Here is a 26203-nt window from a genome sequence, read left to right on the forward strand (position 1 = left end):
CTTTCCTCTTCTCCTCACGTCGAACGGGGTTTAGGTGTACCGAGTAAAAAAAGAGTATTGAATGAAATTTTGCACATGTGATAAGAATGTCGATAAGACGCCCCATATCAATCAATACGAATCGATAACTGTGCTTGTCCGATAACGTGTTTTGTTTGTAAACGACGGTGCCCGCAAACCGCGGCACGAGTGCAACCCAATTTCCAAAATAATCGTACTATTTGGGAAAAGTGGCATTTGGATGCGTATGTGTGTGTTGCGTGCATGTACAGCATACGGGGTGCGCGAGTGTGTATTGTGTGCAGTTTCGAAGTCAGTAGAGGCTGCCGTGAGTTGTCAATTTCCAATCAATCGCTCCTCTAATCAGAAAATTCGGTTTACACTTGATATAAAATAATCTCGGCTGAAACGATCGGTCTGTGGGTGTGCGCAACTACGGCTGCATGCTGTTATCGCGTCGCTTGAAGCGCGAATAATGCAAATATCACTGCCAGAGCGTTGGAGATTCGGTTTGTCGTGTCCAGTTGCTGCAAGGAACCGCCTTCACATATCCACTGCGGCGGCTGCGGTGTGTCATCATCGATTTTAGTTCGAATTCTGGTTACGAGCAAAAAAAGTAACCGTCGCAGCTGTCTGCAGCCCTCCCGGAACTGTTGTTGCATTTATTGGTAGGTATTGGCTGGTCGCCGGAGCGCCGTACTCGACGCTTTTAAGCCACATTTCACAGGTTAAAATGCCTCCCACACAAATACCCAATTCTGGACAAAATACCCAGAAAACTGACTCAAGTTCGCAACGTCCGTGACTTGCGTTATCTCAAATCGATTAACATAATAATCATCTTTTGTACAAATAGTCGATTATCTGTTGAGCGGGCGAATCGCGCCCAAATTATCGATGATAAAATTAATCGCTCGTTTGCATGTACTGCTCCTAATTCTCGGTTTCCCACATTTGCTGCAGACTCCATTCGCCTGTGCGTAACCGGCAGCCAGTGGTACATTATCGTCTTTCTTATGCAGGCCAATGATAGCTCCTATGTCGCTCGATTCCGAGACAAAACTTTCTCTAAATTTAGAAACGTTTCAAAGTTCTCAATAAAGACACTGAGGCACTAGGCAGAACGAAGCGCGACAGCCGCAGCAGTCGCGAATGTGTGAATTCAGGTTTATTCGGCAGAGAATCTATTTTCTGTGCTTAAGACATATGTAACTGAGCAGCGTAATGCGCACGGATGACGTCGAACAAGGGTTCTATCATTGCTGCTGGGAACGGATTATTTGCAAGTAATAATGCTAGCAATTGCCTTGCCGGCGCTGGATCTGTGCATGTCTTGGGTGGCCGGGCTGATCATATCGCGAGGGAGATGGCAGACAACTCGTCCGTCTTCCCACAAATTAGAGCAAAATGATATATCGCAGCTTTTGCTGCGGGAAAACTGATAGCAAAACTTCCTGTAAAGTCATAGTAACGAAAGTTTTTTCAGAATGCAGCAGATATTTCAGATAAAGGCTACACCAAGCAATCCATCGTATTAAACAAGAGGAATTTACTTCTGAGCATTGTCTAAAGTTGCATTTTCCGTCGAATTTTAGGGGTGATGATAATGAGACTGCGCTTCAGTTTCCTTATCATCCCACTTAATACGGTGCAAGTGACAAGTTCAGAGCACGAAAACGAACACGAACATCTATGATGACCGAGATTCGAGCCCAGGGCAACGAGCTTGATAGGCTAACGTTCTACACCTCAATAATTGCACTGTCAAATGGAAATGGTTTCCAATTAGCTACAAGTAAACCGTGCATGGATCTGTACGCACCAGGCAAGCAACATGAAATCATACGAAAAGCAGAAAGCAGGGGGTTGAACAGGAGGCAAAACGTTTTATTCATAACTCATCATCAATGGCACAACGACCGGTATTCTGTCTAGGCCTGCCTTAGTAAGAAACTGAAGACATCCCGGTTTTACGCCGAGGTCCACATAATTGATATGATTAAAAGCTGTCTGGCGTCCTGGTCTACGCCATCAGTCCATCTCTAGGGTCTGTTACATCTTTTTCTACCATGTAATTTTTAGAATTTCCGGGCGAGATACGGATTAAGTGACTTGTCCACCGCAGCTTATTCAGGTGGACTTTATCCACAATAAGACGGTCTATAAATTTCTTTGTTATATTTGCCACAGTAGCGGTAATCCTCATGTAGCGGGCCAACCATTTTTCGAAGGATTAAACGCATCTAAGAGTTCGCAATTTTTGTTGCTAAGATCTCTAGTATTTGAGGAATATGTGAAGACTGGAAAGATCATTGTCTTGTACAGTAAGAACTTTGACTCCTCGCACAGTGCATCGTCCAGTGGGCGAAATCGAAATACAGTATCTGTCGATTGAATTATGAACGCTAAGAACATGTGCGAAGTTGAGTCCCCTTTGGTTTTGTATGGCACTGAACCCCCTTTCATGCTACTGAATGATGCTAGAGGGCATAGTTTTGCAATTAAATATGACCTACGAGCTAAGTGCGAACTGACACACTTGATGTACTTAGATGACATCAAGCTGTATGCTGGGACTGACATTGGCATTGGTGACCTCCACATCGAAGCTATGGCCGAGACAGACTTCTACAAGTACCTAGGAATTCTGCAAGGAACCCATGCTCGAGTTGGTGATCTGAAGGATGCTCTGCTGTCCGAATTCATGCGAAGTGTAAAGCTGGTACTGAAATCGCATCTTTCGGGGAAGAATAAAGTAAGTGCGTTGAATGTATTCGCTACTTTTTCACTGGCTTATGCATTCGGAATATTGCCGTGGACGAAGACCGATCTGGAAAACGTCCAGTGGCGGATACGGACAACTATGTCTAAATTCCGAATGCATCATCCAAAGTCTGCCTTGGAGGGTTGTGACATTGGAGGTAGGGGCGTGGTTGACGTGGCGGCACAACATCGTCGCCAAGTCGACTCGCTGCACGCTTATTTTTACAGCAAAGAGCAGGCGAGTCCCTTGTATGTGGCTATCTATAAGGCAGACTGTGGGCTGACTCCACTTAACTTGAAGGATCGATCTTTCAATCCTCTGAATGGGGTGAAGTCGGACCAAGAGCGGATCGATGAATGCAAGTCGAAGGCAATGTAAACACGTGAATTGGCAGCCATTTGTCGATTTGCATTTGTCGAACAGATGGCTATGTGCTTGGGAACTCTTTGCTGAGACGGAGGGGTTCATGTGTGCCATTCAGGACGGCGTGGTCGCCACACGAGCTTATAAAAAACTCATCATGAAAGAATGGGTGGAGAACGACCAGTGCAGGCGTTAGAGTCGTTGGACCATATCATTTCTGGCTGTACTGTTATTGCACCGGTGCAATACATTACCAGGCATAATGCTGTATATAAGGTTATCCATCAAAACCTTGCATACAAGCATGGGCTGATCACGGGAACATGCCCGGTTTACCGATATGAGCCGCAAGCAGCACTTGATAGTTCTGCTTACAGCATGTATTGGGATCGGCAAGTTCTGACTGACCGCCACATTCTAAATAACAAGCCTGACGTACTTTTAGTTGACAAGACGGGTCGCTCCGCGTATATAATTGATATTGCTTTTCCCCATAACAGCAACATCGAACGAAAATACGTGGAGAAGAAGGTGAACTATGAGCCACTGGCTCGGGAAATCAAAGAAATTTGGCGTCTCGAGCAGGTGGTTGTAGTTCCCATAATATTCTCAGCTACAGGTATTGTACCTAAATTCCTCACGGCTTCCCTTAATGCCCTGGGACTTTCACACAGTCTGATTCAAACTATGCAGAAGTACACCATTCTGTTTTCGACGAATTCTCCCATTAACCTACCACCGGCCACCACCACCAGCGGCTCTTTAGTTTTTAAGTAGATAGGATCGTCCGAGTCTAAATGCTTAGCACTTAGTGCTAGTATTAGGTAAAATCCGGCATCTGCCGAGATTTTGATAATTCGGAATAATCGTTGGCGCAACAATCCAATTAGGTCAGGCCTTGAAGTGTGTTAGAGCACTTCATTCAAGACCGCAGCGGTACACTACAGGATTATATTACTCTGTAGGAGGCAATGTGATCAGCATTGCGCTCGCCCGGGATTATTATCCTGATTTGGATCAGGTACTCATTTGCAGCTGAGTCGACTGTATCCGACGTCAAATCACGATACAAATTCCACTGCCACCAGTGAGATTTGAACCGCGACCTTCCGTTCGACTTTAGGCAGCGATAAAAACCAATCAAACCAGTTTCAATTTAGATTAAGAAAACATGACTTTATTATTTGAGTGACATCATCATCATTAACGGCGCAACAACCGGTATCCGGTCTAGGCCTGCCTTAATAAGGAACTCCAGACATCCCGGTTTTGCGCCGAGGTCCACCAATTCGATATCCCTAAAAGCTGTCTGGTGTCCTGACCCACGCCATCGCTCCATCTTAGGAAGGGTCTGCCTCGTCTTCTTTTTCTACCATAGATATTGCCCTTATAGACTTTCCGGGCGGGATCATCCTCATCCATACGGATTAAGTGACCCGCCCACCGTAACCTATTGAGCCGGATTTTATCCACAACCGAACGGTCATGGTATCGCTCATAGATTTCGTCATTGTGTAGGCTACGGAATCGTCCATCCTCATGTAGGGGGCCAAAAATTCTTCGGAGGATTCTTCTCTCGAACGCGGCCAAGAGTTCGGAATTTTTCTTGCTAAGAACCCAAGTTTCCGAGGAATACATGAGGACTGGCAAGATCATAGTCTTTACAGTAAGAGCTTTGACCCTATGGTGAGACGTTTCGAGCGGAACAGTCTTTGTAAGCTCTGTTGGCTGACAACAACCGTGCGCGGATTTCATCATCGTAGTTGTTAACGGTTGTGATTTTCGACCCTAGATAGGAGAAATTGTCAACGGTCTCAAAGTTGTATTCTCCTATCCTTATTCTTCTTCGTGTTTGTGTTTGACCAGTGCGGTTTGATGTTGTTGGTTGATTCGTCTTCGGTGCTGACGTTGCCACCATATATTTGGTCTTGCCTTCGTTGATGTGCAGCCCAAGATCTCGCGCCGCCTGCTCGATCTAGATGAATGCAGTTTGTACATCTCGGGTGGTTCTTCCCATGATGTCGATATCGTCAGCATAGGCTAGTAGTTGGGTGGACTTGAAGAGGATCGTACCTCTTGCATTTACCTCAGCATCACATCACTTTCTCGAGGGCCAGGTTAAAGAGGACGCATGATAGCGCATCCCCTTGTCGTAGACCGTTGTTGATGTCGAATGGTCTTGAGAGTGATCCTGCTGCTTTTATCTGGCCTCGCACATTGGTCAGGGTCAGCCTAGTCAGTCTTATTAATTTCGTCGGGATACCGAATTCTCTCATGGCCGTGTACAGTTTTACCCTGGCTATGCTATCATAGGCGGCTTTAAAGTCGATGAACAGATGGTGCAACTGTTGTCCATATTCCAACAGTTTTTCCATCGCTTGCCGCAGAGAGAAAATCTGATCTGTTGCTGATTTGCCTGGAGTGAAGCCTCTTTGGTATGGGCCAATGATGTTCTGGGCGTATGGGGCTATCCGGCCTAGTAAGATAGTGGAGAATATCTTATAGATGGTACTCAGCAACGTAATACCTCTATAATTGCTGCACTGTGTGATATCTCCCTTTTTATGTATGAGACAGATAATGCCTCGTTGCCAATCGTCAGGCATTGATTCGCTGTCCCATACCTTGAGCACAAGTTGATGAACCACTTGGTGTAACTGGTCGCCTCCATATTTAACCAATTCGGCTGTAATTCCATCGGCTTATGAGTGACAGATGTGTGTAATATTGTTGGAACCCAACATCTCCCTACATTTACTACTTTGTAACCCCGCCCCATTTTTAATTGCATCACTCATGCCATCAGGTATACTACGAATACAATTTCTAATAATTGCTTTTAAATCAACGTTATTATACCATACATCCTTAATGTTTTTTTGAAATTTGTTAACGTAGTGTTTCTGTGCTGACAAACCTTGGATTTCAGATAAGCCCAACAATTCTCTATCGGGTCTAAGACCGGAGAATGTCCGGGCCAAGGCAAAGATTCAGTGATCGAGTGAATTTAGATAATTCATGCTAGCCATGGATGTATGGCAAGGTGGTATCCTGCATGAAGGCATATTCTATACGCAAAAGCTGCAGATTGTTGATATATCACACAAAGTCCCTTTGGATTACGTCTATGTACTGCCCAGATCGCATTATAACTTCAAAAGGTCTTTCTTCTTACTGCTGGTGGATATTTAATCCTTTTAAGCAGCAGGTATCAGACAAGTGTTCATCCTTTTTTCTCCAAATATAATTTGTTGTCACCTAAGTCACCGCCTCTAGACGACATTCACATACCTACAAATACTTAAAAAAGGCTAAATTTTAAATTGGAAAAAAATCAGAAAAAAATTTAACCAATGTACCTTGCATTTTAACCAGTTTTCATAGAAACGCCTGCCCTTCTCTACTGTGAACAATTTTGAACCTCGTTTTCCTGATAACGTCCCACTTTCGAAAATTGTGTGAGACTTCTCGCGGCTGAAGGAAATTTTTAAAAGGACCAGTCAGTCAGTTGTTCGTATGCACGGCCTAAGCCTCTTCATTCTGTTGCTGTGGATTGTGTGAGTTTTTATGAATGACGGGTTGTAAGCCTATCGCTCCTCAATCCACAGCTTGGAGTAGTAGTCGGAATATCGTTTTCGTTTTGAATCACGGAAAACTCACCTTTTACTTTTAGGCGCCTTTCACACATATACGGTTCCATTCGGTTCAGTTCGTTTTCTGTTGGAACCCTTTCAAATATGCACGGTTCCCATTCGGTAAACTGCATATTTCACCCGAATAAAACGGGACAAGTTTGTAAGCCTTGATTCCTTTTTGTTCTCTGGATATGAATTCGAATCGTATTGAAACCTGATAAAATCAGTGTTAAACGAGCCTTAGTCAATTGGAAATCGGGAGAGGTCCCAGGGGACACTAAGTCAAAGTTGAATATATAGGGTTTGGTAACAGATCTCTAGGTATTTATTTACAATTTTTTTCCGACTTTTTTTGGGTCAGGAAGCCCTTTTTGGGGTTGAACATCCAACTTTTGGTTGGCCCGATTCATCATCAAAAGGGTGGCCGGCTCAATCCTAAAAAAAAATATTTTATTCGTTTCCAAACTATGACAACTGGCACTAATGTTAATTTTGTGATATTGGGTTATTGGGGGTTATTTTCTCAAAAGGCGCAACTGACGCATCCGATTATCAATTTGTTTATTTGGGGTTTAAAATAGTTAATTACGTTAATTTTGAAAAAAATGATAATTTTTTGTTTATATGAGTCAGATGCACTTTAATCTCGGAAGCATGCAATAAAATAAGCCATTGTATTCCCAAAGTATGGTTGTTGTGTGTTGTGCTTGGGGAGTGGCGTATCGCTATCAGCGAAAATGATAACAACTTAAGGTTACTTTTGAGCGCTTAATTTCCCATCTGAGACTCATCCGATTTATCGGTATGCACTATTATGCAAGCTAGGGATATTCAACCCACCGTAAGCGCGGACATTACAGAAGTATTGCTAATTACCTATTATAAACTTCGACACTCCTTCGAACTCAATTGACTAGAATTTAATTTTAGTCAGGTGGGCATTCCTCTTCATTTTCCTTATGCCAGTTGTATTGAATATGGAGGTTAGGAGAGGCTCAAAGTCGAAATCCGAATGGATTATTGTTAACCACTATTGTAGAGCTAACCAGCAAATCGAAAAAGCTTCGAATTTTCAGAACCTAGGCGCAATTCCACTAAGTGCCCACAAACTAGAGCCTAATCACCACTTTGCCATGCAATTCAAGGAGGTGGGTCAAATTATTCTCACTTCATCACTAGAAATTACGTGTTTTCAATAAGTGTATCTTAATTCGAATAGGTAGTAAGATGCTAAGGAGGGGTGAGGTCCCCATAAACAGCCTGCTTGAGATGTTAGCAAAAAGATGAGGATGCAATTTGTCCTGGATTTTCCATTCTTCAATCACGATGTCCGAATTAGACAAATGTTCGGATCCCAAGCCACTAATTTTTCCGTATCCTTTTATGTATTTCGTGTTGGTCCTATCAAATTTCATCGCGATCGGGTTGAAGAGTTGGATGTTACGATCCACGGCGGTACAAATTCCAGTACCTCGGATTAAAGACAGACAATTTTTGTTAATAACTTCTGAGGATTCTACACACTACCAATGCGGCACGCAAGTGTGTTTCGATGAATGGTACTTCGGTACTTACTTCGGATGCTACTTACTCCCTTCATAAGTGCTTAGCAATGCAGGCGATCATTTTGATGTACCTTGATGGACAGTTTCCTTCGTCGGTTTTTAGTAGTTTTTTTCGGGTCGTTCCCCGTTATTACCAGACTCTCTCGCGCATCCAATACGTAAGCCTTATTTACATATCATACTGGTTCAACGTTGTCCGCTGTTACTGAATGTCCTTTAATAATGTGTCTGGCATGTGTTTTTGAAACTTCGTCGTGATGAGCCGTTTAGTCTGTACTATGTAGATTTTGTCACAGTAATTACAAATTGATTAGTATATGCCGCTTTTCGCTTCCTTTTTTAGTGGATTCTTTTCGCTATCTAGTTTTCCTTTGATCGTGATTTCTCTGCCTGAACCGATCACTTTCACGTTAGATTTTCTCATAAATGTTTTTATCTTATGGAAATTGTTAGACATCGATATGCTTTTCCATTTTATCTCACATCTCATGCTCGCTTCTTCGTACAATGTTGTATGATCTCTCTTCTATATTACCATCAATAATGCCTTCCTGTATCCGTTCTTCTCCGTTGTGCAGAGGATGTTTTTTTTTTAATCAAATTGTATGTTGAGTCAGCGATTATCTTTCTCATTGTGTACGACGACCAAGAGGAGAAAACTATCCCCAAAACCTAACAAGATGACGAAATTGACCGTGAAGGTCGGCCCGCAAATATTGAAGCTGCATCGAAGTGCCCTGTCATATAGTCAAGTCCGATTCTGTCGTTAAGTTCGTATAAATTATTGGATCCGGACATATCGTCAAGTCTATAACAGTTAACATTCCGTCCATCGTCATGTCGGTCTTTTCTATAAGCCACGCGAATTGATGCAGGCTGATGTTTGATGCACTGAGTGTGTATTCGGGTTCGAAGCTCGAATCGCAGCTAACCACACTCGAACCAATCCTTAAACTCAAGAAGCGATAAAAGCGTCCGTCACTCTTGCATCCTGCGTGAAAAAATCAACCCAATCCACAGGTTCTTATGCTACCGTCAGCTCCATTGATCTGGAGGTAAAGTAAGAGAAAGGTGTCGTTGATCGCGTGAAAAATGATCTTATTGTGTCGTGCTTATTATAATATGTCCTGAAATCGAAAATGATGAGAGAAAACAGAAAACTAAACTGAAATTTCAGGTTGAAGATATCGTGTATAAGCGGCGCTTTGACTTAAGCAGTGTAGCCAAGTGGTACAATGTCAAACTGGATCAGAAGTTCCTGAAAGCAAAGGTCATCGTAGGGTCGGAACGGTTCAATACGAGTTGGAAGACATGGACGGTCGTAATCTGAGTGTCGTTCACGCGGAGGACCTCAATGTCTACGCCAAAGCTAATTGCGATTACTTTTTCACTAATTACCCAACTACTTTTGAACTTTTAAACCTGCTAATTACCGCGGCGACTCTTATATAGTTCAGTAGCTTTGTACTGATGAAGGTGATGAGTCGCTCCCAATATATATATTTACATTTAAAACTAAAAATTGTAGTTTGGAAGTCTATCAATTTTAGGCTAGACTACAACAACAAAAATCTAACCTCTTAGAGTCTTATTTGTTTCATGGTGGCTTCCTTATGCTGCGAAGATAGTGTTTTATGGGCATGCCTATTGTGTTGTTTGATTTTCCTTACGATCAGGTTCTCAATAGTATGAGGATTCTGATTCGCTAATCTTAATAGCGGTGTCAATAATGTGCCGTTATTCCATATTGAAACCGTATTCGGAATGAGGGTATGTGACCAGTCGGGTATGTGGTATGGAGTGAAGTTGTTGGTATCGTTCTCTGATTTCGAACTCAAGCTTCCCGCTAGAGGTTGATATTCAGGTCTAGGAAGGGTAGAACACTATCCTTTTCCGCCTCTAGTATAAACTTGATTTTATGATACATCTTGTTTATCGAGGAGATGACTTTGTCGATATCATCTCTTCTAACAATCGGCAATACGTCGTCTACGTACCTAAACCATACTTTAGGCATTATTCTATTATTTCTCTCGAATCAATTTCTTCTTTAATTGACGTCATGAAACTTTCAGTGAGTAACGGCGAGAGGGGGTTCCCCATCGCAATCATTTTTAGTAGCTTTGCATTGAAGAAGAGGATATGTCGCTCCCGAAATATATATATACGTTCAAAATAAAAAATTGTAGTTTGGGGAAAGTTACTTCTTGTCAATTAATTAATTTTACTTATTTTTTTTTTAAAAAAGAAACCTTACAATTGGTCGCTTTCCCCTTAACCTAAGAACCCATTTTTGTCATGACAATTTCGTTACCCTCCTTTTATATTTTCTATTGACATTTGATCGTTGGTAGCTAGTTGTTGTCGAGTGTCTAAACTGCGTTGGCGTTTCCTCAAAAAGTTCCTCCAGCAAATTTTTATTGCCCGTCAAAAATGTCGGCGTACGTACCGAATTTCGAGCATATGCGCCATGCATTGATTTTCATGTTCAATCAAGGAAAAAAAGTATCCGAGAGCCACTGTGCGCTTGTGGAAGTTTATGGCGATCGTGCATTAACACTTCGAACATGTGAAACGTGGTTTCGACAATTCAAAAATGGAGATTTCGACCTGAACGACGCCGCGCGCTCCGGCAAGCGAAAATCGTTTGATGACGCCGAATTGAAAGCATTATTGGATGAAGACAATACGCAAACACGACAGCTTACAGATACGTTGGGAGTTCAATAGCAAGCAATTTCGAAACGATTGCGAGCCATGGAAAAAACTCAGAAGTGTGGAAAGTGGGTGCCGCATGAAATGACCGAGAGACAAATGGAGAACCGAAAAGTGACGAGTGAAATGCTGCTTCAATAGTACAAAAGAAAGTCTTTTCTCCATCGTATTGTTACGGGCGACGAAAAGTGGACTTCCTTGGAAGACCCTAAACGGAACAAATCGTGGGTGAGTCCAGGTGAAGCATCGACATCGACGGTACGTCCAAATCGTTATGGTCTCGGAAGGTCATGCTGTGTGTGTGGTGCGACCAGACCGGTGTGATCTACTTTGAACTGCTGAAACCTGGTGAAACTGTGAACGCCGTTCGCTACAAACAACAAATGAAAGATTTGAATCGACCAGAATATCATGAAAGACAGAAGAAGGTGATTTTGCTCCACGACAATGCACCATCGCATAAGTCGAAAGTCGTTCGCGACACGCTGGGAAAACTCAAGTGGGAGGTGCTTAACCATGCGGCTTACTCACCAGACCTGGCCCCATCGGATTACCACCTCTTTGCTTCTTTGGGCCACGCACTTTCTGAGAAGCGCTTCGACTCCTACGGAAATTTGCGGAAATGGCTCACTGAGTGGTTCACCTCCAAACAGAGTCGATTCTACTGGTGTGGTATTCACAAATTACCAGAAAGGTGAACAAAATGTGTAGAAAGCGGTAGAAAATATTTCGAATAAAATAACTATTACGGTTCCCTTGGAATTATGTGTTTTATTCACAAAAAAAAAACGGAAATTAATTAGGAGTACATCTGGTATATTCCTTAAGTTTTTATCTCTTCTGTTGTGCGTATTCCAGACCCTCAAGAGAACTCCCCTTTCTTTACCTCCCTCCCATCAGGCCCGCTTATTAACTTTCTATTAATCTATTAACTTTGATTTTTATCTGTAAATGTAAATATATAAGATTAATCTACTTGTGGCTTTCAAATCTCCTGAAATCGTGGAGAAATCAACGTGTTCTCATCGTTAGCCGATTGATATGGTTTGTGAAGTGGCGCCGTTATTGACCTATTTTTCTTCGAACATGTACATGACAATGAAACGAAGACCAAAGATATGATAACCAATTCATTAGCGAACTACGACTGTAAAATTTACTAGGTGTTCAAGAATCTATCTTTTACACATTCAATTCAATAATCGTATAATCAACTCTTCTTTTCGTATGGCTTTGATCATTGGAGGTGTTTGTAGAGTGCCGCTCAACTTCGGCATTTAATAAAGAATTCAAAAACAATTCAGTTATTGACCACAATATTGAATGAACTATTTTTGAAGTGTGGTTTTATAACATCATTAATGCACTACTTATTTGGACTGATAGGATAAGATAGTCAAGGCGATAATTTGAATAAAATTACTTTTCGTGAGTGAAAAGGGTGAAGCAAAGAAGAAAGAAAACTGTTCATTTTGTGTGTTTGTTTGCCCTGATCGCAATCAACAATTTTCACTTTCATTTTACATATTTTAGAGTTCAATTTTTTATACACATTGAAACATACAAATATTTCCTGATATCCATTTCCGAATTTCCTTTCCTCAATAAATGTTTGTAGCGTCTTACGTAACTAACTGAGTGTACATTCTTTCTTTATCTTTTCTGTCTTTCTCAGTGTCTCTTAAGAAAACTTCAACAACACGGCTGATAATATCAAAAATACAAAATTACACAACCACAGTGTTGTAGGGACGAAGACATATCTAAATTACACACAATTACCCAATTACAACAACATGGAGAGTCCCGGCGCTGTTGGAAGGCGTCGAGGCAACTCTCGAGTAAATGCCGAAGACCAGGCACTTGATCAAATTGCCAAAGAGGTAAGTACCTGAATGATTCTTTAAGTCTTTTTAAGCAAGTAAGATAAAATATTGGCTTCTTGGCTGTTCGCGAGAAGTTCCTTGTGATAAATTTCACAGGTGAAGCCAACACCTTTTTTAAATCAATTAGTTTTTTTATGAGTCAAATTGTAGGTAGCTCTGCTTTTCAATATGACTTTCCACAAGTGATGCCCTTCCAGAGCAAGATACTAAGACGGATCGATACTCTTTTATTCTCCAAGCAATAATCGTTTAGTTAACAGATGCAAGCTCAAACTATCAATTTTTGGATGTATGCAATTTGAAGCTCCGATATCCAATATCATTAAATTTGAGTAATATGATCCAGCTCTTATGGTTCCTTTGCTCTTTTCCGCTCAATGAGGTGAACATAATAAATGACCGCAGTGCAATATAACTTAAATGAGTCTCCTTCCCAGTCATTAATTTTTTCACACATAGCAGCAAAGGAAAATCTGGAATACCTTTCTAAAAATTATTAACTGCATGGCTTCGTTAAATTAACCGTATATACATACAACTTACCCTCCCTAAACACTCAAGTCCGCCCTCGGGGAAGAGACCCAAAGTCCCCCTTAATTAGCTTCCTCAAGTGTCATCGTATCATTTAAAAATTTCTAGTGAGTGCGATGAATTCGGTGGCGTCATCCAGTGGCCACACTGATGTTTGACGATCAAGGGGACTTTAGAAATACCATTCACGTAGGTAGGGAGAGATAGACTATTATACATGCACACGGTTCTTTTTTTAAATGTAATTCTACCGGATATACAATAAGACAAGATAAGGTACATTTAAATTATTTCCTTCTAAATTTACCAGAAAGAATATGGAGGAAAAAGTTCAAAGTTTTCTGATCTCCCCCTTCGAAAGTTGTACGTGTTGCGCGAACACCTTTTCTTCTTTCGGTACGTTCCTTTCGGAAAAAACGTATTAGTCTAAATGACATTTCGTGATGGATTTCCAAGGCATGTATGGTATTGTATGAATCGGGTATTGGTATCAAAAATAGACATAGGAGGAAACTATTGGTTATTCACGGCTGTGGGGAGAAAGTCTTTTAAATACGTAGAATACTGAAGGTGGAAGGCAAATGTTAGTTAGAATTTCATCAAAGTATAATATAGTACATATATCAAATTATATTGAATTACTTCCATATTGAGGACATGTATTTTCGGTAAAGTGTATATTTTGAGTAAAATTATAATTTTCAGTTGTTTTGTATGAGTTGATATAAAACGGTTGATTGACAATATAAAGTATGAATGCCAATATTCCATTGGAAGCCTAACAATAAAAGAAAATAAGCAAATCTGAGCAAGGGCGAGTACAAAAGATACGGCCTTTGAGGTTGAATACCTTGTTGGAAAGCTGTCCTAGCCAGAGCCCATTTTAGTTTAGGAAATGTAGTAATTAGGGAATTGAGAGCGGTACATCGATTTCAGATGGTAATAGCAAAAGATATCCGGAAGAATATAAAACTTCCACAGTGAACTGTAAAGTACTTCAGGTAATGATACAAACTTATAAATTTGTCGAATTTAGTATCCTGATGACAACTAGGTTTCTAGTAAGTTACGTGATTTCCAATACCACTGGGAATGGTCAATTATGGTTAGTAGGTAGGTATGAGAGACCTCTCCGAGAAATCGAATTAACGCTGTGGTGCGCCGTTTTGATGCCACAAACTCCATAAGACCGTGAATGCTGTGGGAAGAGCAAAAGGAACAAAGGACAGCCGGCTCAGATCTTCAGAGAAAGCGTATAGCATTCACGAAGGATAGCAGCTGCTCTCCTGCCCTAGAGATTTCTTTGAGATCATGAAAAAATTGTTTCCTTAGCTTCCGCAGTTTCACCTCCCCTCTGCAGTTTTACTTCCCCTCCGCAGCTTCAGCAATGCGAATTGTAGTATATGCCGAATCTGGCGGCATAGTCCTCTATAGGGCAGTGGCCCCTACAGACAATCGTCATCTTGTTCGCATTTACGCGTGCTTAGCCCAACAGCTCTCGAGATGGCGTCTTGTTATAGATGGGCCAAACCCTACTTGACTTGGGGCAGATGATGAGCCTTCGCCATCTCAAGTCAGCGGATGTTAAGTAGCGCAAGTAGATTCCAGACTGCGCCCACCGAGGAACTGTCAAGTTCATCAGCCCTCCCATTCCCCTTTATGTTTGTATGACTGTGAATTCAGTAGAGAATTACTCTGAGCGTACCACCCGGATTATTCAGCGGGAGCCTGGAGAATGACGCCACTGAATACATACTCTAATGGCTGCCTCGCTGTCGTTCAGAGTGGCTATATTACGCTTACCCTCAAAGGCAGTACCTGCATATGAATGATATTAAGCTTGGTTTTGTTATACTTCTTGCTCCGCACTTACCACCATACAATAGAACCGCACGTTAAGATGGGACTCAATTTCGTTACAAAGGTCCTCTTGCAATAGAACAGAAGGATATACAGGCTTTCTTAAATCTATGTTAAGGGGACGTGACGGGTTCAAAATTTGATTTTTTTTACTTTTTCAAACGGTTTATTTTCTGAGAAAAAAAAACATATATTTTGATGAAATTTTGCACAGATATCATGATGTTAAAGTTTAAAAAAAAATATTTTTGAAATTTCTTGGGCTGCTTTATGTTTACTACAGATTTTTTAATAAAAGGTAAAAAATTGACCGCGTGGATGATTTCGAGTCACTGAAACGTGTGAAAGAAAACAAAACAACAAAAACAGGGTTAGATATTGTCTTCTATTTCTAGTTAAACCTAAAATTGATAGACCGGTAGCTTACTCCAAACTACAATTTTTATTTTACGGGGTTTTACTCTTTATATAATAAATTAAAAAATTAAAATTGGCAAAAATAACAAAATGGCGGTTATTTTTTAAATTTTTGGTTTTTGGCGTCAAAAAACCTGATTTAAATCAAAATATTTAGCACCTATCTCCGTCTCTGAGGCTCATTCTATTGCTTTGAATGTGTACAATGACACATTAAAGTTTCAAAACGAATGATCCAGTGTTTTTTTAATCCTCCCAGCCAACCCAAAAAACCTTTTTGAGTAAAACGCGTTTAAAAATTTATTACAGTATTGACAGTAGTGCCTTTTCAGTACAAAAGCCGAATCATAACCGGCAAAACCAGTTTCCAAAGTGTTCCCTTCTATTTATACAACATGCTAACAAAACGAGAATGTGTAACACACACGTATAAAGCAAACGGTTTGAAGAGAAAGGCTCGATACAAGAAGTAACAGGCTCAAAACGCGGTTTTGACCCGCCTAACAGTGCTAACTTGTTAGCACTGATGAAGGGAACAAGTGGTTCCCGAAATATCGGTATTTGCAAGAATAAATATTCACACCAACGAAAAAGAAACAACAAGTTTTTATTATTTCAAATAATTAATCTTTGGAAACACCGCATAATTTCACTCAGATACACATCGGATGTATTGTCAACCAAAATCAATCATAAAAAAAAAATTTTCAAAAATTGGACCCGTCACGTCCCCGTAAGTCTCCAATTTAACTTAGGACCCAATTACTGTACATTGGAGGAAAGAGCCGATCTTTGTGTAATTAGCGGGAGGTGAAATTGGATTTATGCCGAGTTCGCATTTTACATCCCATAGGCATACTTTCTCCCACGCGCTCGCCAAATTTCACTCATAAGCGAGGGAAACATACCTAGCACCAATATCACCAAGTCGTTGGCATAAGCCACCATCTCCAGCCCGCTCCTGCCCAATGCATGTCAAATTTGATTCATCAGTACGGAAGGGATGCTGGGAGCGTATCTCTGTTCACAGCTCTGGTCTAGTGGCTTTCTCCCAGAGCAGATTGGATTGTCCTGACTCTTAGCATGGATACTACCCAATGTCCCGTCAAGAAGCTTTCCGACTTTTTAAAAAATGTTAGGTTGAAAACCTCCATGATCAGCTTGGACACATCTCTATTCCACCACGGTGGTAACGTCGTTTTGTTATATTTTGCAGCACAGCACAGGGCTTTGAACGCGGTTTCAAATAGCATTTCCAGAGCCGCGGTCTTTGACTCCAGTTCGTCCACTGTGCCAATGTTCATAGCAAATTGAATTGAATATCGGGTATATTCAATCTAAATACATTGTGAACTATGTATAACTTAAACCGTCGCGTACCCGAATATTCTTACATAAAAAATCAACCAAATCGTTCATACCTAAAGCGCCGAGAGTCTCCCACTTGTAAAATTCAGAAGATTTGAATGTCTTCAGAGCGTCTTTGTAAAAAAAATTCCTTGTTTTTAAGTGATTATCTAAGAAGCTGAGCAAGTAAAAATCTATAAAGACAACTCGACGGTACTACGGGTGTCGAACCAACTGCTGTCAACCTAGCTCTGTAAGAGTAAGTGCAGCAGTACAAGGAATAGCGCTATCATGGTGAAATATGATGTTACTTTCAATCATCAGAGATGGACATATTTCCTTCAACGTTGCCTCTAGCTGGGCACAGTAGGCTTTCGTTTTTAGGGTTTGGTTGCATTATTGCAATAATTCATGACCAGCGACTAAATAATAGGAGTTTTTAGTGCAATTGTTCAATTGACCTTCCTTGTTCCTGAGGGATAACCCGTGGAGACCCAGGAATCTAATTTCACATGGTGGTACAGTGCACCATAACAGCAACGGTTGATTTATTCTCCAATGCCACTAACAATTCATCACCAGTTTTAAGTCACTATAGTGTTTCGATAAGGTAACGGGTGTATCATGTATTTTGGCACTAACTTCAAAAGCATGTCATTCGAAAACAAACAATCGATTTGAAAAATCCTTTTAATCGTACTTTATTCTGTTCATGATTCGTCGAAAAATACATTTACAGTACACTTAATGGACCATGGTCTTCGATTTTTCGTAGTGTGGAGCGAATGTTCCGAATCAGGTTTTGGCGGACCGATGGATCGATTTCCTTCAACTTTCTCTTGATTCGACCAATCAAATGTTGCTCGTTTCGAGCCTCCCAGCCACCGACGTAGACCATACGCTTGAGAACTGCCCAAAAATTTTCGATTGGACGTGCCTGAGGTACGTTTGGGGGATTGTCCTTTTTCGGCACAAATGGTATATTTTGCTCAGTCAACCAATTCAATGTTTTTTTTTGCATAATGACAGCTTGCAAGGTCCGGCCAAAACATTATTTCGTCACGACCATGATGTTTTTCGATGAATTGCTTCAATTTCGGCAAGCATTGGCCGATATAAATGTCAGCATTGATCGCTTCTGATTTGTTTGATCGAATCAAAGGCTCTGAAACACCCTTCGATGAAATGGCTGCCCACACCAACACCTTTGGTTCAAATTTTGATTTGCCGGCATATTTAACATCATCTGCTGTTGCTTCAATGTTGTCAGTATAAAAACATGTTGGCGACAGATTTCCGTAAATCGAGCTTGTACGGCATTTTGAATGGATCTAACTGCACAATTTGAGTTTGACAGTTCAGTAGGAGTACAGTTAAGGGTGACTAGTGCATTGGTTTACATTTGTGTGTTTGTTTATGCAATCAAATAAACGCTTGAAGTTAGTGCCAAAATACATGATATACCCGTTAGTGGAGGAGGATTTGGTGCCATTGATACATGGAACTAAGTGGTACAGTCAATCGCCCAAAATCCTACCTGAATAGACAAAACCGTTGTTGCCTTTCATGTTTCACGCCCATCAGTGCGAATAATTTGATTTATCATACTTAATTTTCCTTGTTTAGTCAAGCTCTTCGACATTCTTTACTCAAATTATTGAATTTCTCTTCCTTCCTGGTCCGGGGGAAGGGACGGGACTTTGGCCATAGTAGTGGAGAGAAGAATATCCTGGGTCTACCCATTTGGAATATATGTATGTATAAAATCTGGTGATTGGCTCGACCGGCTAACTAACGGATCAAAAATTAAAACCATCACCGTCTGCATCTGTCAACATATCGAGGATCTTTTTAAGATTTATGTAAAACAAAACTTTATTAAAATCGATTCACTGTCTGTCTGTCACACGCATTTTTCTCCAAAACGGCTAAACCGATCCGAACGAAATTTGGTGGACTGATGGGAACTATGAAATCCCACGCATACAGTGAGTGACATAAATTTAGGTGGAATTTAAAGAGGGCTCCCCATACTGTCAAGTACAATGTGCCAACACGGCTTGAGTGCTTAGAAGCTGTACCTTCTCCCCCACCATACACACCCCATACTTGCAAAGGGGGGATTTAAAAAAAAATTTCACCGGAGATAGTCAAATGAAAGGTCTCGATTAGTACTTTTCGAAACTGATATAAGTTTTGACGTGAATTGCAAAGTGTGTGAGTAAGGTGTCAAAATGTACGCACTTAAAGTGAGACAGGACTCATTTTCGGAAACTACCCAAACCAAAAATCCGAAAAAAATCAGGAAAGTGCGCTTAGGTTAAATCTAGGTCTCAAAATATGTCTCATTCCGATATCTGCTCAAATAAACTTACTAATAGTATATTACCAACTTTTAGAAATTGACTGAAAAACTCCTCTTAAGTTCATCCTAGGAGTACTAAATTTTGCACCGATATAGAGGGCAGTATCGTGCATACGCACCCGATAGCATTGACCCAAGATATTTAAATCGTTCAGTTCTGGGCAAGTTACTTGACAGAACTGAGCGATTTAAATGTCTCCAGTCAATGTTATCAGCCAATGGAGAACTGCGTTATGCTCCTCACAGGAGTTTGTATTCTGTCCAAGGTAAAGAGTATTTTCGATGCCAACGTACTCCCTACGGTCCTATATAGGAACATCATGTCAAATGTGACTGTCACTGGGTATCAGTGAAGAACCGACGATCAGTGAAGAAACTGGTTGGGCGTACGAGTTAGATACCTGGGGACAAGTTGTTCAGAAGGTGATAGTGGCAGTGGATAGGTCATATTTTGAGGAAACAGTGTATCTACTACTCTACGATGACCGATGAGTATCCTAAAACTTTACACAATAGTAGAGGAGAAGCGCAAGCTTCCTGGAAAGTCTTGGGAGTATTTTCTCGAATAAATTTGCACGCTCTCTAGTCTAGGAAACTATCAGCAGAAACGTACCTGCGAATAAAGTAATGGGTCTAATACGACATGAGAGTTTGAAATCACCGTTTTATCAATCCAACCACGTCAAGTAAATGTCTTTTTGTCAGAATCTACCTTGAGAGCCTTTTTTATGATTGCATTGAGCCATATTTCCATATCTACTATTATTAGTGGCATTGAGTGTTTCTCATCCATTCAGGCAATAGTAGTTCGTCCCTACCACCTTTCTCACAGGTGTTGACACGCGACCTTTACGGAGTTACTCTTTGTTCCATTAAAACCCTGCATTGTTATAATAATTTCCGGGTTCAACAGATATATAAATTGAATAAGTTCTACATCTTGTGCCAGATTTCACTTCAGATATTTGCTATAGCAATCTACAAATCGTTTAATGAGTTCCTTGCTCCTCGTGAGGAAGCTCTTGGTAATAAGTCAATGAATGAAAATGTAACATAAGAGCTTAAAAGATCGGGGTGAAGCTTATTTTAAAATAGCATCTGAAAAACACACATTCAAATGGCGAGAAATGTATCTGAATTGTTAACAGACTAAAATTTAAATATCCAATTATTTAAGAAAGGAAATTCCTTGAGCTCAAGGGGGGATTGGAAACGCTTCTTAAAATTGTCGAGTAAATTGCACGAACAATCATGATCTATATAAAGGCAAAAGTACACTTGGATACAATTCGCGCGCTGTATTACGACATCTTACAAGTGAGCTCGTTTGCCAAGATTTGCATAGATCATGCCGTTTTCGTCGTCGTAATCATCGTGGACTTTGCACTCGCAAATATCTAGTTGAAGTGGCTTGAACTTCCGTCTAGACAATTTTGACTGCAACATGGGGTGATTTCATTGCTCAGGACTTTGTCTGCGACTGCTCGCATTTTCATTCTCATTCCACAATAAACTTTTATGTACATGTGTATATTTTGCTTTCGCCGGCGCTGGATCTATATCAAAAATACCGTCAGGCCAAAGAACTTTGGCCAACCCACAGCGAGCCATGGGGGGTTCTTGCCTAGAAAACATACAAAACGACATCCCCCTTGCAATACTACCGGCAGCAGAGGATGTGCAGTGCTGGCGCTATTTTCGTAAAATCCTGGCAAGATAGGAAGGAAGTTGTAGGTAATTTTGTCCGCCAACGAGCTAAGAAATGTCGAATACCCATCGGAAAGATGTATTTTAATGACTACAATGCGTGGAAGTTAACCGATCGCGAAGGGAAGTGGCAGTTTGAAAGTAGCTCTCAGTTTTTAGAAGAACTGGGGGCCGCCTTCTAAAATTAGTGCCACGTCCCTTTCTTTTGTTCAATCGTTTTCGTCGTGCTGTTGTTGCTTTTATTGCCATCGTCATCGTCGCCGACAAGAAACTCAAAATTCCATTTGTGTGATACATTCGGCATTTGAGAGAGTAAGAAACCCTAGTGAGGTGTTGATGATTTCGAGGAAAATACACAGGAGATCTTTAGGGAATGCAGAGTGACGAACTGATATTGAATATGTGTACACTTAATGAGAATAAAATAGTCCACGTCTTCCAGATTTTATCTAATATCTTGAAAATTTAAATTTCGCTGGGATTTATTTTGAAAATGGATTTGGGAACGTTCTTTTTCCTATTTTTTGATTCTGGACGGTAAACGAAACCTAAATGAAAATATTTCCCTCTCATTCGTATGTTACTTGAAATCTTTTGGTGCGAAATTTTTAAAAGATTGCTGATGTGTAGAGTGGCCGCATTTATAATAAAGTTTCCCAAACCACATGTTCATTCGTTCCCGTTCAGAATTTCCATCAGAATATTCATCCCACGTACTTTACGCTCCAGCAGAACACATTGACACGTAGGGATCAAAACTAGGCTTTTTGTATAAAAGCGTTTCGTTTGCGTCAATCGTACAATCAGAGCTAAATTTAGAGTTGGAACGTAAGCGCGAAAGATTAGAAAAGACTAGTTAGGGTGGCGACGGAACCACAGGACATTCCATGGGGCTGCCAATATTTGTTTTTATATTCCATAACTTTAGCCCGTAGTGTATACAAATTTAGCGAAACGCCGATCACTATGGTTTATTCGACGCAGAGGTATGAAAATAAATTGAAGCATTTCTGAGTTTGGACTACGAGGGGAGCCTTTCAGATCTGTCCATGGCATTGAAGATGAGATTGGGCCCCCTTTTTGTTCAGTACCTTATCTCGCTTTCCGCTCTTACGCTCGATATGTATCATGTAACGCCGGAAGCAAAAATTTACGAGGAAATCAAGAGTGTCATTAACACACTTTGAAAATGTTTTTATTTTCGATCATTGACACTTAAAGTCGAATGTCATATCGTTCGCGCCCAAGGGAGTATTTGAAAGCTACACAGAAACATAGAGAGGGAAACAGTATGGGGGCTTGTTACGTGGAAAATGTACTTGAAGACTTTTATAGTTTTTTAATTGTTAGCAAGCTGCCATAAGAAATGATAAATGGACCAGGCAGGAAGGAAGAATGCTATGTGCAGTACTGACATCTCTTCATACGGAGGAAATAAAAACAATTTACTCTGACTGACAGGTACAGTTAAAAAGATTCTAAATTCTGAAATGACCTTGTTTTATGTTTGTTTTATTTATATTGCTCATTTATGTGGTAACCATAAACGTTTAGAAACTTGATTTAGTGTGTATAGTTTACACAAATCCGTTTTCAGTTACAGATTTTTAAATCAGTTTAAGGTCGTTTTACAATTGAAATTTCTCGTCCTTCCAATGCGCATCACTTCGACACCCAAACTGTGGTGAAAATTGCTACCTTCGAACATTTGTAGTCTAGTTGTTTTTTAGACCATCCCCACAACAAATCAAATGTGTAAGGAAAAAGTCAACAATTTTAAGTTTTTATTTATGCAAATATCTTTTCTATGCTCAAGGACTAAGTTATTTTCAGTTTCCAGGATTTTCTATAAGACAAAGTCCTTTATACTTCAGTCTAGCTTGCACAAGATCAAATTTCTTACAAAAGGTTGAGTTGTTGACTTTCCGCCTCTATGTGCCGTTTCTAGGTGAATCTTTTATCAAAATGCATTCCCAGGTATTTAACGTCATTTGATTCGGGAATGACGACGTTATTAAGCTTCACTTGAAGACAACTTTCTTTTCGTGAAATATTTACCCATAATACGGCTGATTTACCTTCATTTTCCGCATCTGGAGTCAGTTTTCTACTTACCTGAGATGCCATTGCAATTAGCAAATTTGCCGTTTTTTCTGGACATCTGGAAAGTCAAGTCGTGTTTGGGGTTCGATTTGTCTAAATTCTTCCTTCCTGGAATACTGTGTCAACAATTGGAATTCAAACCTGCTTCAGTCGCACCGTTCTCTTGAATCTTAGTTTGATTTCGTAATAACAATGATGAGAATTCCACCCAAGTCCGGCGTTTTTTCGAGGGATCGAAATAGAAATGTCAATAAAAAAAGGAATAACAGAGAACCCCCATAATTTTCAACCTGGACCTGGTTTTTACGTTTAATCAGCACTTTATTTCATATTTGGTTACGGATTAATTTAAATTCCCTGTTGTATCAGCATTGTATATAATTAACTATATTTTGAGTTAAATACAATTGAAACAATAAATTGCAGGACAACTCTCCGAAAATTGATGGCTTTTAACTAATTAACTATATTTTGAGTTAAATACAAGTAAAGCAATAAATTGCAAGACAACTCTCCGGAAATTGACGACTCTTTTTCTCCTACTGACAAAATACATACTAAATTCATTTTTACAAATTTTATTATTTTTTAAAATCACGGCCTGCTCCGCCACGGAGAACACCGATGGTGGCCACTGTCAATCGAGTTAACAACATTCGAAATAAATTGTTGTTGAATGTTGTTAACCCGCTGCGCCACATCACTTCGCCCCCAGATGAAACCTAGGGGTTTCAGCGACCGAACTCGGAACTGCGTTCTCCATCATACGGCGAAGCGAACGTGACGTTGATTTGGGGTGCAAACGGGCTTCAGCCTGGATAAGGAGACAGCCTTTTTCTGTCCTCCGATCTCAAGCTGGAAGAAATGCTCTCCCCGTTCGAGAACACGGTACGGGCCTTCGTATGGAGGATGCAGTGGCTTCCGGACAGCATACGTCCTGACCAGTACGTGCGTGCACGTGTCCAGCTCCCTGGGCGGGCAGGCAGGTGCGGACGAGTGTCGTGTGGGAGGTGTGGCTTTCATGTGGCGAAGGTTGTCTTTCAGCACGCGCAGCAATTCCGAGTCTGTGAGATCCGATCTCTTGTCAAAGACCGGATCACTTGGGAGTCGTGGGCTCTCCCCGTATACCAGCTCCGTGGGGCTGGCAGCAAACTCCTCTCGGCGGGTTGTTCATAGGCCGAGTAGGACGATAGGCAACACCAGAATCCAGGACGGATCATCGCGTGCCATAATGGCGGCTTTCAGCGCCTGGTGCCAACGTTCTAGCATCCCATTGGATTGCGGGTGGTAAGCCGTAGTTCGCTGACGTTTAAATCCCAGGAGTTTGCTTAACTCCGAGAAAAGGGTGGATTCAAATTGCATTTCCTGGTCAGCGATGATCACTGCAAGGACCCCAAAGCGAGGGATCCACTCTCGCCAGAGGGCTTCGGCACAAGATTACGCCGTAATGTCCTGATTGTAAGGCAATACCTGTAACCGTTGCAAGTCTCGCAAAGGTCCTACGATGTCGAGGTGTATGGTGTGGAACCGCTTGGTAGTGCGGGGAAATGAGCCCACTTCTTTTCTTACATGCCTGATGACCTTACACTTTTGGTATGCGATGCACTCTCTGGCCCAGGAGTTGATGTCCTTACTCATGGAGGGCGAGAAATACTTCTCGGTGATTAACCGATTTGACGTCCTGATGCCTGGATGCGTTACGTCGTGAACCGCGTGGAACACTTCCTTGCGAAAGGTGGCCGGAATGTATGCCCGGGGTCCCTTTTCCGAGTATTCGCAGCAGAGAGAGAGATTCGAGCCGAAAATGGGCAACTCTCGAAATTTATATTTGGGGTTGGATTTGAAGTTTTGAAGTGCTGCGTTATCTACCTGCGCCTTGGCGATAGCCAAGAAGTCAAGTGATGTTAACCTCGGAGACACGTGACAAAGCGTCAGCAACTATGTTGTCCTGCCGGACACGTGCTGTATGTCAGACGTGAACTATAAAGCTCAGGTGTTGAAGCTGACGAGGGGACGCTTTGTCGGGCTTTTGTTTCAAAGCATATGTGAAAGGCTTATGGTCCATGAACACTGTGAACGGCGTGCCTTCAATGGAGAAGTAGAATTTCTTAATGCTCAAATACGCGGCGAGCAGTTCTCGATCGTAAGTGCTGTAGTTCCCTTGAGCGGGGTTTAACTGTCCGAAGAAGAAGCTACCAGACTTGATTCACTTTTTGGTGAAGAGCAGCACCTACTGCGATGTCAGAGGCATCAACAAAAACGGCTAGGGGTGCTTCTTGTCGAGTGTAGCATCAGCCAGTTGCTGTCGGGATTTATTGAACGCGCGGACAGCCTCTTCAGACCACACAATCTCTCGTGTGTCCTTTGTTTTGGGACCAGACAAGCATGCGTTCAAAACGGACTGGTGTTGGGCGGCCTTGGACAGGAAACGACGATAGAAGTTTAGCATGCCCAAGAACCTCCGCAAATCCTTCACGGTTTTCGGATGCAGGAAGCTTGAGATCGCTTGCACCTTGTCTGGGTCAGGGTTGTATTCCGTCAGAGGAAATGAAGTGGCCGAGGAATCTCACCTGTGTCTGAAGGAACTTGCATTTCTCTACGTTTGGGACCAAACCGGCCTCAAGGAGACGTTGAAAAATGCATTCGAAATGGGCTAAGTGTTCAAACTCTGAGGAAGAAGCGACCAAAACATCATCCAAATATGCGAGACAAAAGTTGAGGTTTCGCAACATCGAGTGGATGAACCTTTGAAAGTCATCCGTGTGAACTGAAAGAGTCTAAAGGGTGTGCATATTGCCGTCTTTGGAATGTCTTCTGGAGCTACAGGGATTTGGTGATAGGCCTTGGTTAAATCCAAGGTCGAAAAGATGCGGCAGTTTGTGAGATGATGCGCAAAGTTGGATATCGGTCTTGGACAGTGCGCGTTTAGCCTTATGTATCCCCCA

At 41.3% G+C, this 26203-nt stretch overlaps 1 protein-coding gene across 2 annotated transcripts in view; it reads left to right on the forward strand.

Annotated features, from left to right (window-relative positions):
- Positions 1 to 26203, forward strand: part of LOC119658408 (leucine-rich repeat flightless-interacting protein 2) — a 64452-nt gene continuing 38249 nt past the window's right edge. Inside the window, exons 1-2 of one of the 2 annotated variants that reach the window (XM_038065802.1) lie at positions 1 to 668; positions 12718 to 12925. In XM_038065802.1, coding sequence (XP_037921730.1) covers positions 12839 to 12925 — 87 coding nt within the window. In that variant the 5' untranslated portion in view covers positions 1 to 668; positions 12718 to 12838. The remainder of the gene's footprint in view (positions 669 to 12717; positions 12926 to 26203) is intronic. The other variant, XM_038065804.1, reaches the window with a different exon arrangement.

Source organism: Hermetia illucens, chromosome 5, assembly GCF_905115235.1.
Source record: "Hermetia illucens chromosome 5, iHerIll2.2.curated.20191125, whole genome shotgun sequence".
Taxonomy (NCBI): domain Eukaryota; kingdom Metazoa; phylum Arthropoda; class Insecta; order Diptera; family Stratiomyidae; genus Hermetia; species Hermetia illucens.